The sequence below is a fragment of the Callionymus lyra genome, chromosome 2, assembly GCF_982586985.1.
Source record: "Callionymus lyra chromosome 2, fCalLyr1.hap1.1, whole genome shotgun sequence".
In the NCBI taxonomy this organism is placed as follows: Eukaryota; Metazoa; Chordata; class Actinopteri; order Syngnathiformes; family Callionymidae; genus Callionymus; species Callionymus lyra.
In genome coordinates, this window is record NC_141819.1 from 34,044,569 (window position 1) to 34,059,305 (window position 14,737).

The 14,737-nt window shown below is 36.9% G+C and overlaps 1 protein-coding gene across 1 annotated transcript in view; it reads right to left on the reverse strand.

The window, feature by feature from the left end:
• Positions 1-14,737, reverse strand: part of LOC148086635 (neural-cadherin) — a 288,414-nt gene that overhangs the window by 23,374 nt on the left and 250,303 nt on the right. Inside the window, exon 35 of the mRNA XM_087784779.1 lies at positions 9,196-9,440. Coding sequence (XP_087640905.1) covers positions 9,196-9,440 — 245 coding nt within the window. The remainder of the gene's footprint in view (positions 1-9,195; positions 9,441-14,737) is intronic.

The window sequence follows — 14,737 nt, forward strand, 5'->3', positions numbered from 1 at the left end:
AGCCAGTTTGTGCATCATGTACACAACCACATGATGAAATGTATATGATGGAGCTTTTAAGTCAGAAGGCGATTTTGGAAAACCAGAGATGCCGAACATAAGCTTGGCATCAATTAATCAAAATGACTACCCTGTCGAAATTTGTACACTGCGCAAGTAAGTGCACTGTCTTACATTGTGATTTAAAGCAGTGCATTTAAAGAAGTGCGCGATTTGAGAAACTGCTTAAAAGTCACCAAAAGCAAATAAAAGCCAAAACTTGACACCACCTGTTCTGGTAGGCTGGTTATTTATTCTTTTATATGTATATATACATTTTTAAATCTAGGTTAGTGCAGTGTAGTGCAAAAAATGTATTTGTCATTTAAAGGCAAAAATTGTTTCTGTGTTAATGTCTCCTATATAAACAGAACTTAAGGTAAGTACATCCAACTTTGATATTTTTATCTGAGGAACTGTTGTACAATATACATATTTCTCTGCAACAAATAAAACCAAAGTCTTTTTGTCACACACTTAAAGAATGCAACAATCAAATACAAGTTAAATAAAGTGTCAAAAAAGTTTAGACTTAAAGCCATGATGTCTATCAACAAAGCCAGACTTTTCCGGCACACAGCCTCTCCATTTTAAAAAAAAAGGGAAAAACAAACTTTGGTTCAGTTGCCGTGAAAGCTCTCGGGGTCAATGAATCGTATGTGTCAGTGAATCAGTGAACTCAACTCATTGCAGTTTCTAGACAGTCAATTTGTCGGACTGTGGACAAATGCATCTAAGTGAGCATCGCTTGAAGTCCAGGGCGGGTCATAACCTTATGAAACTTTAAACATTAGACATTGGTTCAAATTATTGAAAGAAAAAGAAACAAATGAAGCATTATTTACAGTGAGCCACTCAGCCACTCAATATGAGTAATCATTAGTGTAAGAAATTTGTGTCATAATGACTTCAAAATGATCTAAACAGCTCATTAAACTGGGTCAATTCAGTGATCTCTACAACATGTGAGCCGATATATGCCACGTACGCCTGAAAGAAACCTAACCATTGATTCTGTCTTCCAACGTTATCAGCTTCACAATCCAATTCATGTCACCGCTTTTCAAGCGAAGCTAAGAGTTCCGCACAGACCTTATCTCAGCTGAGCCTCATCCACTCGTATTGATCTTTCTGGACACGTGTGGCCTCAGGAACAGAAATGAAGCGGTAAAGAAACCATGGCGATGTTAGTCACTGGAGGACTCCGGTTTCACATTAGGTTGGTATCTGCGGTAATGTTAACATATCTATCTTATAAACTATGCTAAGCACCAACGTGAAATTGGATCGCAACAGACCACTTCAATCTTTATGTAGGAGCTGGTCATGTTTTCGCTTCAGTTGCGATAGAAACACATACAGTCTTCAAGAGTCGGTTAATTGAAGTTAATCAGATCATAAATAAACGTGTGAACAGATAAAAGTACTATAACAGCTCATTTAACCTGAGAAAGAACATTTTAGTTAACAATTTGCACATGGTGTGATTAACACAAATATTGTTATATTGCTAGTTGATAAAGAGGTAGAAACATTTGTAAAGGTAAACATCTGTAGATGTGTATGGGATTATTATTGTTTTAAAAGTGTTAGAAATGCACAAATATTTATGAGTTGCTGTACCATGATCCCCAAATGCGTAATCTAGATTTTTGAATGCGTATTTCAATTTTCAAAAGTGACATTTTGAATAAATATCTACAAAATTCCTAAAGTCATCGCATAATAGCTCTGAAACACACACCAAGAAAATAGATGTGCTCTCTTTATTTGCATGAATTTTGCTATTTTCCTAATACAGTAACAATTTGTGCATTTGTAACAGGATTTTTTTTTTCTGTAAACTTTATTAATTAAGAAATTCAAATTTTACTTTTACATATTTTCCCTCATGTCAATTTAGGGTTAGGATTATTTTAAGAGTATCCCTTTCCATTTTGGAGTTATAGACAAAAATGTACGTCCGGGTAAATATTGCAAGCTCTTCCACTCTACTGTCTGTCTACACTAGAAGCTCTTGTGATATTTGCCAAGATTTTTCTCTGTCTTTGTAGGATTTTAGCCTTTAAGCTTATACTAAAAACAAGCTTAAAATATTGTTTTTTTTTTTTTTTTAATTTGAACGTTACAGTGTCTTTTTGGACATAGATGAAGATGAAGATAACAATTTCTGCCTTTAATGCCAAAAAGAAACAGATTACTGTTATTTAACGTCATTATTTTTACTGATTTGATTGAGCGCCACCTACTGAGCTCTTAAATAAAGCACACTACTTTATTATATTCATCAGCCTATCATTCCTGAATAGTTACAGTAAAACCAAACATGTTTGATAGACCAATATCTCCCCTTTGCAGATTCATACAAAGCACACTTTTGTTTTAGCTTTTTTTTATCCCACTCGACAGTTTCCAATGTATCACCGAAGCTTCCTGTCAGCTTGTTAAAGCTAACAGTTAATACCGTCTGTGTCTCGGCAGGGGGTCCTCAGTTTGCTCTCTAATTTCACTGCACTTATTGCTGCTCATCTGCTAGCAGAGATGGAAAGGATACATTCAATATGTGACTCCCTAGCCAACATCTGTGCCCCTAGTTAGGTGTCACTCCTTAGTCTCCCTGCCATATGAAGAGACAGCTTGAGAGTACCTCATTGTAACCAACATTTTGATTGATAGGTTGTGATTGAAAGAATCCCAAGAACTTCTCATTAATTAAGTAAGAATTATATCCCTGTCTGAGTAATCCCTGTCTTTTTAGAGTTAGAGACAGAAGCTCATGTCCATGTAATGGCTATGAACAGGGCTAAAAAGACAACCCCCCCCCAAAAAAAACAAAACAAAAAACAAAACAGATACCTGCACACTGCTCTATGAATGTTGCTCATTTTTTTTAAAGCCCCATCATGACAAATTGTCCTGAAAAAAGTCTATATTTTAAACCAGTTTGTTGGCTCTGCCGATGTCAGTGTGCATGTGCGAGATTTATCCAAAGAGTCTTTTTAAAACTGTTCAGACATTTGCACAAAAACAACAACATAAAAATAGCAAAGACGCCAATTAAACAAACATTGAGTGCATGGAATATAAATCTTTCCATAAAAAAATAAACCCTGGGTTTGTTTTTCTGCAACAATGTGGTTTTATATATAGTTTGTACTCTTCACATTTTAACAGTTTTCAGGCGGAGGCGCACACTTTGAAGTATTCTACATTTTTTCTGTAATTTTTCCTTGTAGGACTAATAAAGTAAACTTAACCAAAACAAGTTAACATGTCAAGGATCACAGGTCATTTTTACTTAGGAGATTCTCATTGGGTTCTTTTCTCAAAATAAAATAACTTTTATAATATAATTTTAGAAATTACTTTTTTATTTCTGTGGGGCCTGGTATTGGGCCCTGTCCAGATATAAAAATTAGCTGTACCAGTGAAGCAATAAGCACTTAATTTTGACTCAAAATCCTTAATTTAATTTAAAACAGCTTGGTAGCGTGGAAATGTATGATATTTAGAATATCACACCATTTGCGTTTTGATGATATCTAATTCAATATATCATGGAATATAGCGGTGGCTGATTGTGCCACGGTTAAAGGTTATTCTGGTTGCAACTCTATAGTTTCCAATATTGGAATGGTGTACTGCATATGTGTTTGTATGTTTGGGTGTTAACAAAGGCGTGGGTGAAAGACATGAAACGTTTTTCCTCACTATCACTTGCCTTACTATGAAGAGTTGTTGTTTACATGCATCAACCTGATTACGAATCCAAGCTTTCAACACGTATTAGTACGGATTACTGATGGCAGGAATTCACATGATTAAGAGATAGATACAAGCTCAACACTTAAGAAGTACATATTTTACAGACAAATAACTCATGCACGTGAAGGAATCTTCAGTTGATGCAGAGAAATAACAAGCTGAACAAAGCCGCTGAGATGTAACAGAAGTCAGGTAGGAGGTGTGAAGGAAGGCTATGGTGCCCCTGATAAGATAACAGAATCCTCATCATCAGTGCCAAATCAATATATAAGCTCCGTAAGGAATTCAGAAGCCTGGATATTAATCATTGACGGTGAAGGTAGACACACGGTTGCAGTACAGCACCGACATCTTCAGGAAGAGGGTTCACTTGGTAAGAGGAGCTGATCTGGGAATCAGAGTCCAGAGAAAACCAACAGTATGTGAAACAGCTGATGAGGTTTCAAGATTAGTGATGATCTGATGAAGCTTTCGAACCAGTGTGTTTATTTCAGTCCACAAGATGAAACCTTTGCTCTATAATGGATTGCCTTGAACAGCTTTTCTATTAAAACCTCGAATCATTTTTAAACTGAGGGCGCCACCTACTGAGCTCTGACAATGATGACACTGCTTCATGAAGCTCCATCATCCCATCTATAATCATGATACAGCTTCTTTATTTTAAAAGGCCACCAAATGGGAATTATTCTGCTTTATAATCTTGACTTTAATCTCATGATTCAATAAAAATCTGGCATCGTTATATTGGGAGTGCCATCTAGTGGCCTTTTCAAAATGAAGACAGTGTATCATGATACCTCATTGACACATCACAAAACTAACCAAAGGTTAACTATATCAATTGAGAGGAAAGATGCAGAAAGCGTTCTTCTTTGGTGCAAAGTTGCAAACTATTTGAAACATCAAACTTCTATAGCTCAGTAGGTGTCGCCCTCAGTTTAAAAAAAGGTAGTTGAATCTAAAATTGAGGACTGCTTCAGGAAGCTACATCTGCAATGGTTTAGATGTAGCTTTTTTTTCGGTGAAACTTTGTTTATTTATTCGGTTCCTGCAAGTGACCTTCCTTAGAAAACCCTCCCTGTCAAACTCCAGACTTTCATTCAAAAGCTATAAATATTTGTTTTATACATGTGCTTTAATCCAAATAAAGCAGTTCAGTCAAAGTACTTTCATGCTAGAGAACAATTAATTATTGTTGTAGTTTTTTCATCTTTGTTTCATGTTTCTTTTTCAGGGATGCAGTTCAGATTACTTTGATCCAACATAACATCACCCACTAATCTCCTGTTGCCTCCTGAGTTTATCTCGTACTGCTAAATGAAGAACTATGAAAAGAAAATCTGGTCCATTATGCTGACCAGGGACACACAGTAATTAGTTTGAACTCCATAAACAATATCTTAAACTATTTTTCTAATACACAATTATTGACCACACTAGTCAGTGGCAATCCCATTATTTATATCTACCCTTGTCAATAAAGTTTTATTCAACATTTTTTGAACCAAATGTTACTATTGTAACATCACACAATGACATACGGACAGAATATTATATAATAAAGTATACATACAATAACACTAAAGGTTACTCTAGTGTTGCATTTTGCAAAAACTAAATAATTATTTAAACAAAAACATCACTTATTCCTCCGGAAATGGCCAAGTGGTGAGCTGGTAAATCTTCATGTGGCCATTGTTTGATGGTTTGATTAGAGTTAGATTTCATTAGAAAAGCTTCTCAAAGCAAACATTATTTTATTTAAAATTTATTTTAGAGCAGAGCGTGCCAATACGTTTGCTGTTTATGAACACAGGGATTCAGATAGCTTCATCAGAACTTCACAATTTGAGAGAAAAGAAGAGAAAATTGTATAAAAAATAAAGAATCTCAATCCCAAAACATATTCAAGATTGTGAAGATTGTGTCTAATGCAAGTGTGATGATATATTTTGATTATTGAATGAAAATAAAATATACTTTTAAACTAAAGTCTTTGTACTATTGACTCATTTTAATTAAATATTGATTTCTGTATCCAGAACCTCCACAAGCTGGAAATCATGATTGATTTCCCCAAATATGTAATGACTGTTCTGACTGATTTTTTGAGGAATAAACAATAAAAACCTATTTTAGTTTTAAAAATCATCTTCTTTTAGAAACAAAGAAGCCATTAAGGACTTGGAAACAGTGTATTTAAGAATTTAAACAGATATTTTCAAGCTTCTACCTGAGGATAAATCATTTACTTGATATATCAAAGTATAAAATAATCACCTTGGCACATCCTTACTATTCTTGCCGTGTATCCGGAGAATTAATGATCTTGCTTCCACTCAGACATTTGTGGTGGACTAAAGTCGAGAGGAAGGTGTGCGTAAACAAACGATTGTCCCACTGCTATTTGAGTTTCAGTGTGAGCAACGCATGATCGCCTCCACGCAGATTGAAAGGACTAGCGAAGCCACCCCTGGAGCTCTGATCTCAATTTCCACGGGTTAGGATAAACAGCACATTATATGCCTACAAATCATGTAATTAACACTTAAAACAGACCTGAGCCTCGGCAGGATCAAGGTCGGATGAGTCTGAAGCCGCGACGCTGGTGATTTTATAACGAGAAATGGAGGCGTCGTGATCATTGAAACTTTATCGGGGTGAGACAGCGTCGTCCTCTGAATACTCTATGAGAATCTCAGACCTGACCAGCCACACAGTGACATTGCCACCATTATTCTCAGCTCTGTGTACAAATCTGTTGCTTTTTCTTTTTAGTCCCTTTGTAGTCGGCAGCCTCTGCTCTGTAATCATTTCAACTGGCTCTTGTTTTCTTTGTGCTGTTGCTCCGTGTCTTGTTTTATTCTCTGCTCCTCTGATCTGTTGTCTTCTCTTGTACTGCGCTCGCACTGCTCCTTACTGTTCCGCTGTATTGTCCTCAATTACACGAGGGGAACATGTCATTGTACTGACAACTCTTTCTCTGTGTACGGTTTTGCCGGAGGCGCAGTCTAAGCCGTGTTTCCTTTCACAAGGTAGAAGACAGATACTAGAACGAGCGAAAAAAAAACACAGATTGGTTTACTCTGTGAATGCATAAAGGGAAACAAGTGTTCTTTCCCAAAACCCGTACTATTGTGGCATTTAAAGAAAATAGTGATGACCTGCCTTTGTTTATGAGAACCTCCAATGAATAACCATCAATGTAGAAACCGGAATCGTTCCAGGCATATATTTCAAAGTCGCCTTCGATGCTTCCGTTTTAAAAACCAATATCTTGTTGCCAATATCCTCAGTCATGATCCTCTAAAACCAATCTTCTCTCATGTTCAGATAATATCTACTGTATATATCATTATGACCATATAATTATGTAAAGGTTTCATCATGACCAAAAGTACTTAAAGTCTCTTTCAAAACATTGTGGAGTGGAAAACATTTTGAATATAACGTAACCTTAGATAAAAGTTGCACCAACTAAATTTTTATTTTTAATTTTTATTCATGTATATATAGTCTATACTACGCAGGTGTCCACATTGTAACATGAGATACATTTAATAACATAAATGCTTCTACTGAACAGTGCTTGAAACACAGCAGTAAAGCCGCTAGTTAAAAAATAACCAGCATACCAAAAAAGTCATTGTCAAGTTCAGGCTATTTCTTTTCGAAAGTTTTTCTTTTTCTTTTTGCATTGGGGCAGTTCTTTATGCAGAACTCACCATCAATTAATTCATGACAAATTTACATATCTGTTTCCTGTATCATATGCTTTTCTCTGAATGTTTTACATCACAAGGGTTTGAAATCGACTGAGACCACTGGCCCAAACACGCACTTCTGCACTAATACTTAATATTTGAGTACACAAGTGCGTCTACATTGAACAGTGTGAGAAAATGTAGTACGCAATGCACGCTCAGTTGGCGCACTCAAACGGCCAGAAAATTGAGTGTGGATCGATGGACACTTTCCACCCTTAACAGTCGCCATCTTAGTGACGTAGATGGCGCAAAACAGAAGCTAAGTCACTTACGATGCATCTTTGTTGCAGATACCGATGGGAACGTCCCATGAAAACACTCACTTTACCACAAAATAACAGAGCAACATTAATAACACAATAATACACAACTTAATAACTTGTTTCAATTGGCAAAAATAATTGTAAAGTGTTGGCGATAGTGTTACAAGAGCTGTTTGCAATCAGCGTTAAAAAGTAGTAGAAGAAGAAGGTTTCAAGTCATTTCCTGTCAGTGTGTAGCGGTGGTGTTTGATTTGAGACAGTACTACCCTGTCAAACTTTGCGCACTGTGCACTGTCTTACAATCTACTGTAAAGCAGTGCACTTAGAGAAGTGCGCGATTTGAGACAGCCCATCTTCTGTTTTATTCTTCTTCTTGTTTGACAGTGTTTAGCACCCTGCTTTTGGTCATTACTGCCACCTCTGCCAAAAAAATATACTTCCTCAATGCATCATCTCTTGGCTCATGGTGCAGCACTGGGTGGACAATCACGCACAAATAGCAACACAGGTAGATCATTTATGTATTGAAAAAGAGCCATGTCAGTTCACTACATCGCTTTATTTCTTAAAAAAATAGCATGTTTGTCTGCTATGTCTTATATATTTTTGTAAATTTGAGTACATTTTTTGACACTTGTCAATGAAGGTCGAGCTCATCGGACCAGCCTCTGAGCATGTGTGTCCTCCAATGGGCATGTTATATCTCTTTAGGTCCCCCCATTGAGACACATAAAATAAAAACTATATATATAGCTTTTTATAATTTAAAGCTGGACCTTATAGCTTCAAATTGTACAATACATCAGTGATGTGCGTATATATATATATATATATACTGTTTATATATATATATATATACGTATATATATATATATATATATACGTATATATATAGTAGTGATAAAACGACAAGATTCTGGACCTTATAGCTTCAAGTTGTACAATACATCAGTGACGTGCATAATTAATGAAGTGAAAAACTATGATGAAGAATAGCCGTAGGGGAAGCTATTGTGGTGCGTGTATATAATTCATAGACAAGTCAAATATCTAAAGGCAATTCAGCACCAGGATGGTTTCAGATCTTCTGTATCCTGCTCGTCTAACATTAAACCTTCCACCGACTCAGCAGGAATAACACTCGGCTCTTGCCGTGATAGTTGACCATTTGTTGGAGTGGAAGAGGAATGTGTCAAAGTCAACCTGCTTCCATTATATTTGTTTGCCCTGTGGATGTTTTGTTATTTTTGTGTCTCAAGAAAAGAATCATCAACATAAGTGCAGACTTCCAGTCAGGTCTGATCATCATTCTACCCCATTTTCTTCCCCCAAAAAATAAAATAAATTTAGTTTGGTACCTAGTAAAGCCATGAAGCAGATACAGATGGCGAAGAGGGAGCTGAAGCTCAGGCCCACATCCTCCCGGTAGATGGACAGCGTTGTCTCGCAGTAGCGCCCCCTGTAGCCGTCCGAGCAGTGGCATGTGAATTTGGTCGGCGACTGGGCCACGCAAGATCCTCTGTGACACGGTCGGGTAGCACACAGCGTGTACACGCATGACTTCTTGGTTCCATTCACACGGATCATGTGACCCGGTGGACATCTGCGGTAAAAAAAAACAACAAAGAATTACAGACTGCATAAAATAGGAATCTGATTTTAAACCCTTAATAAAATACCTTTGAATAAAAATGTACTTGAGATGTTCAATAAATATATATAAAAAATATAATATACTGCACTTAGTCATATACTTCATCATTTCACACATCATAAATGTCGATATAATGTGCATATATCATCATGTAACCCGGGAGAGAATTTATGGACCACAGTTGGAAATACGCCTGAAGCAGCTTAAAGTCTTTGTCCTCCACAGCCGAAAAGGGTCAGTTGTCAAATGCAATAAACTCATTTATTCTTGTTTTTATATTGATTGCTTCATATTCTGGGGACGTCCTTGCCATGCACGACATGTTTTACAAACACCAGCAGTTGTTGGTGCTTTATAAAAAATGACTGGACCATTTGAATCCTCAGGTGATGAGACCATGTGACCGAGCTGAGTTGTTTTGAACACAAAGTAAATAATCGTAAATCATTTTGACAAGATATGAACGTATAGAAACACAATGAAAAGATGATTATCAGAAGATTGAGTGGAGCCATTTTTAATCAAAATTGGTTTGAATTAGTCAACACAGTATAATAGGAACATTCTACAAAAAATAGTCTAGTCAATACCATTATTTATTGAAAGTGTAAAAAATGTGTTAAATGTATTTTGACACATGGTTCAGGTGCGACCAAACATTTCTTTTTGATGAGGGCCACACTTGATGAAGACATTTGAAAATATTTTTTTTTTTAGAAAAACACGCAAATGTGACTTGATCATCCCAAGAGTTATCAGGTTGAAAAGTAAATATATCGTCAATAGCTTATTCTAGGGCAAACACAGGTAAGGCTTTGAGAATTTGTTGGGGATTTTATTTGACTAGTCAGAAACTTTTTCATACAACATTCTGTCTTAAAGTTGCAGATGCTTGTGTAACAATCCAATAACAAATGTTTTTTATTGCCATGAATAGCATTCAAATTAACAGTTGAATAAAATTATTGCAAAGCCTCAGGCAAGGTTGGATAAAGAGAACACTAATATAAACAAACAAAAAAAGCCAGTCATACTTTCATCCATTCAAGCCTCTATAGAAGGCAACTTTTTTTTTTTAGGTAAATTCTGACTCTAATGAGGATGAGTTTATGCACAGAGCCAGACATTTTCCGCCTCACTACAGAAAGCACACTGTAATTAAAAGCTCATTTGAGTGTAACAACTCAAACAAACATTTCATGAACCCATTAATACAGTGTATTAGTGAGTGTTGGTGGAGCGGCGCTGATGTCACTGCAGATGAGGTGTGATTCCCTCAGGTGTCTGGAGGATTGTATACCTTCATGCATATTGATGCTGGATTGTATTTACCACTAAACCAACCTAATACCACACCTGTTCACATTATTCCCGTCTTGTTTAGACAGGTTATGAGAACTGTTTTTTCTCTTAATTGCAGCAGACACAGGCAGAGACTATTTCAATTTAGAGTTAAGAGTTTGAGGCACCGGTACTTTCACTAAAGACGTGTAAATTAGGAGGTAAATTTAGATTTTATACAAATGTAACAAGTTCATATCAATCTTGAAATATTGTGCAAGATAACTGATAACCACAAGGGAACAACAACAGCATAGGAATAGATAGAACTGTGTTGATTTATTTGTTGACTGATTTGTTTTGTGATGCATTAGGCAGCAGTTCAGACCGACAAAGACGTCTAATACATGGTGCATTTTTCAGATGAAGAATAGCAGGTCAGAGCTATAATAGGCTGATATATAAAAGGCTCTTTGTGTGTGACAGCTGATTTATTCATTACGAAATCCATTTATTTTCAAACGTAAAAAAATAATAAATGTGCACCGTGAAAGAAGGCATTGCCAGATGACATGACCTGACAATTTACACTTAAGGATGACTGATATATTCATTATACAGCTTGTTTTTTGGCCCCCAGGTAGTGTGTCAAGAAGACAGGGAAAGACACATTTTGGGAAACACTTGACGAGATGATGAGAGTGATTTACCCAAATGGAGATGATAGTGAAAGCTAGTGATGAGTTGATGAAGCCTTGTGAAACAGCCACTATGATAGAGTGTCTTATTTTGAAAGGCCACTAGATGGCACTTTCTGCTTTATAATCTTGACATCCCTTTCAAACAAAGAGTGCCATCTAGTGGGCTTTCAAAATTAAGATACTGTGTCATGACACCTCATGAGCTGTTTCATGAAGCCTCATCAACCCATCACTAACTCTACGACCATGTTAGTGAAGACAATTAATGGATGAGTGTCAGGCAGTTATGAACACTCAAGGAAAGATGGAGGTAGATTTAGCAAAAAGGATTTAGATGGCTGTGGTGAACAAATCATTTATAAGATAAGATGGTGAAATGTGATGTATATCGCTAGGCAACATAGAAGGGAAAGACAAAGAATACCCCAAGGCAGTTACAATCGGAGGAATGTTGTTCAGGGTTTCTTTAAGAAGTTAACACAGGCTCTGGATGAAAAAAAAGAACTTCCAGAAAGAAACATCAGAAAAGGTGTCAAGCAGGGGTGTTTAACTACAATTCTTTGGGGTCCTGTTTTCTCAGGGCCGTTATGATGTGCTTAGCCGTTAAAGCCAGTCAAATAAAAGTCCAAGCTGCACAATCCCTTTTGAGGATCATGCGCTGGTGTGAAATAGAGAAGACAAAAGTATTGGGATTGTGGACTTAGGGCAAACAGAGAGGTTGCTGGGCCGAGGGAGAGGTGGACTTCAGATATTTTTGAGAGACTGGGATAGCAGGGAAGGATAGAACGATGTACTCTAGACAACAAAGTACACAGGAGAAGTGTGGTGACGTGTTGACAAATGAAGTAGGGGTGTTGGAAAATAGAGGGATTGACTTTAGGAAACTAATTAATGAAGAAAGTATAAAGTGGACAGTAAGAAGCAAGATGGTGGATATGGTAGTTCAGTAAGTTAGCGAGGTGTAAGATGTTTTCTGGAGATTCAACTTGTTTACCATAGCTACGCCCACTCTGCTGTGATTGGTCAAGCATCAAGGTTTTTCTCAGTGCGTCATTGATCCCGGAAGTCTCCACCTCCAAGGGACTTGTTGTATAAACAAAGCGGTGCGTTAATGATATAGTGGTCTGTGGTGAGAGTAAGTAGGAGGTGGCTTCCTGGAACCATATAACACGTGTTACGTGTTGTTGTTTTTTTGTTGTTTTTTCTAAATCAAGTTTAGGCACAAATCCTACTCCTTCAAGACAAAAGCTAGGTGTAGGCTAATACAACAATACAGTACATCATGTCTTGGCTAGAACAAATATGTTGAAAAAGAAAGCAGCATTCAGAGAAATATATAGGGGTATGATCTATTATAAATAGATAATACATATCAATTTGAGGGCTGAAGGAAAGAAATGCATTAAAGGATAATGTGCGTGATGTTCCGAGAGATTTGGAAGATTGCAGGGACCAGTAAGCACAGCTAAAAGCTCAGTGTGTATGAGTCAGTCCAACCACTATTTCTCCCATTACCTACAGAGAAAAGCAACTAACCTGCATGCGGAGAGCCATCACACATTTGAAACTGCTCCAATATCAGAGTCATTTAGTTCAGAGCCAAAGCAGGTTGGGTTCGCTCGGTTATTCATTGCCTTATAAACGGTGGGCACGGCTGTGGTGGGAGTTTAACATTTGGAATTCAACTCGGTGGCACATTCAGACGGGCAATAAAAGACCCACAAAAACGGAGTCTCTTCATTCAATTCAAATGAGTCCACAGTGATAGCAGGAAAGTGTTTGGCATGTAGTGAACTGTTGTCGGGTGGAAAAGTTGATCTCTGCCCAACGCGTGCGTCAGCTGCCAGGCATCGATGTTGATGCTAATTGTTTCCTCTCACAACGCGGATGAAAGAGGCTGTGGCTGTGAATATTTGCCAGCATCCTCCTCAAAGATCACGAGCTTCGCCTGTGTTACTGCGCTCAATGAACCTCCTGACTGGAGCATCATTAACAAGTTCAGGTGATGTAAACATCTGATCAGTTTTTTTTCGGAGTGGGGCTTGGTGAGTCTGAAGAAATGTGTGGCTCAAGAGAACGAGTTAATTTAAATGCAAATTTGTCCATAAAGTAAGACGACTCTGTAGACACAAAGACATATTGTACACACCGTTGTGGGTCTCGTTTTCACATCAGTGATTCTGGAATGGTGGGTCTGTTGCGGAGCCATTTTTATGGTTAGGAGCGCAAAGTACTCATCATTTTACATGGTGTAAAATATTTTTTACGGAAATATGTTTAACTTTAAACATCACTGCACGTGACACCATCATATCAGCATCAGCCTTTTAATAATATTTAAGAACAGATTTATACAAAACATTTTTTTTAATTCTATAAAGTCTTTATGTATTATGATCATCATTTGATTGTCAGTATTTCTAGTAAGACTTAGATTTAGATCCAAGACAAAATCTCTCTTTTTTTTTCCTATAGCCAGAACCACTAGTTAATTAATGGTGATGATATGATTCTCATTGGCTAAGTGAAGTAAGGTTTCAATGGAATATATTTTTAAAGGTAAGAATAATAGAGTAGAAAGTGTCGTCTAGTTGTCTCTGAAAATAATGAAACTTTTTCGCTAACCTTTAATAGTCGCCCACTACTGGTTGAAATAATCCAAATCCCTGCTTTCCATTTTTCTAATAAAGACAAGTTAGTCAAGAAACTCTAACGATTTTGGCCCCTTCCTCAAATCCATCGAGTTTCTTGGATGCCTCTTTTGAAAATGAAAGCTTCAGCCCCATCAACATGTTTTATAATAAGGCAACTGTATTACCTAAGTATGCCTTTTGTTGAGACACTTAACTGTCCTCATTTACAGATTCTGCCTCTTTTTTAATGTTACAGAAGTAAACCAAATACAAACAATATAAGACCTCGGCAATTAGAATTTTCAATTGTTCACCCATACATGTGTGACTTGGTCAAGGGGTAAATTGTAATTTGCCTTTAAAGCACTTTTGTTATAATCAGCCCACTGTAGACCAGAAACAAACCACAAGAGACGGATCTTAAAACCATTCCATTACGATGAAAGGCAAATAAGTAATAATGCTACAATCTAGTTACAGTTTTTCTAAATCGATTTGAAAAAAGGTTAGATCAAAGGTTAATTGTTCTGGTGTTTCAGGTTTTTCTTGCATACTCAGGAGAGGAGTGAGGATTAAAAGTGGAGGAGAAAGAGCTGGTGGTGCTTTTCTCGACGATGTTTAGAGGCAAAAA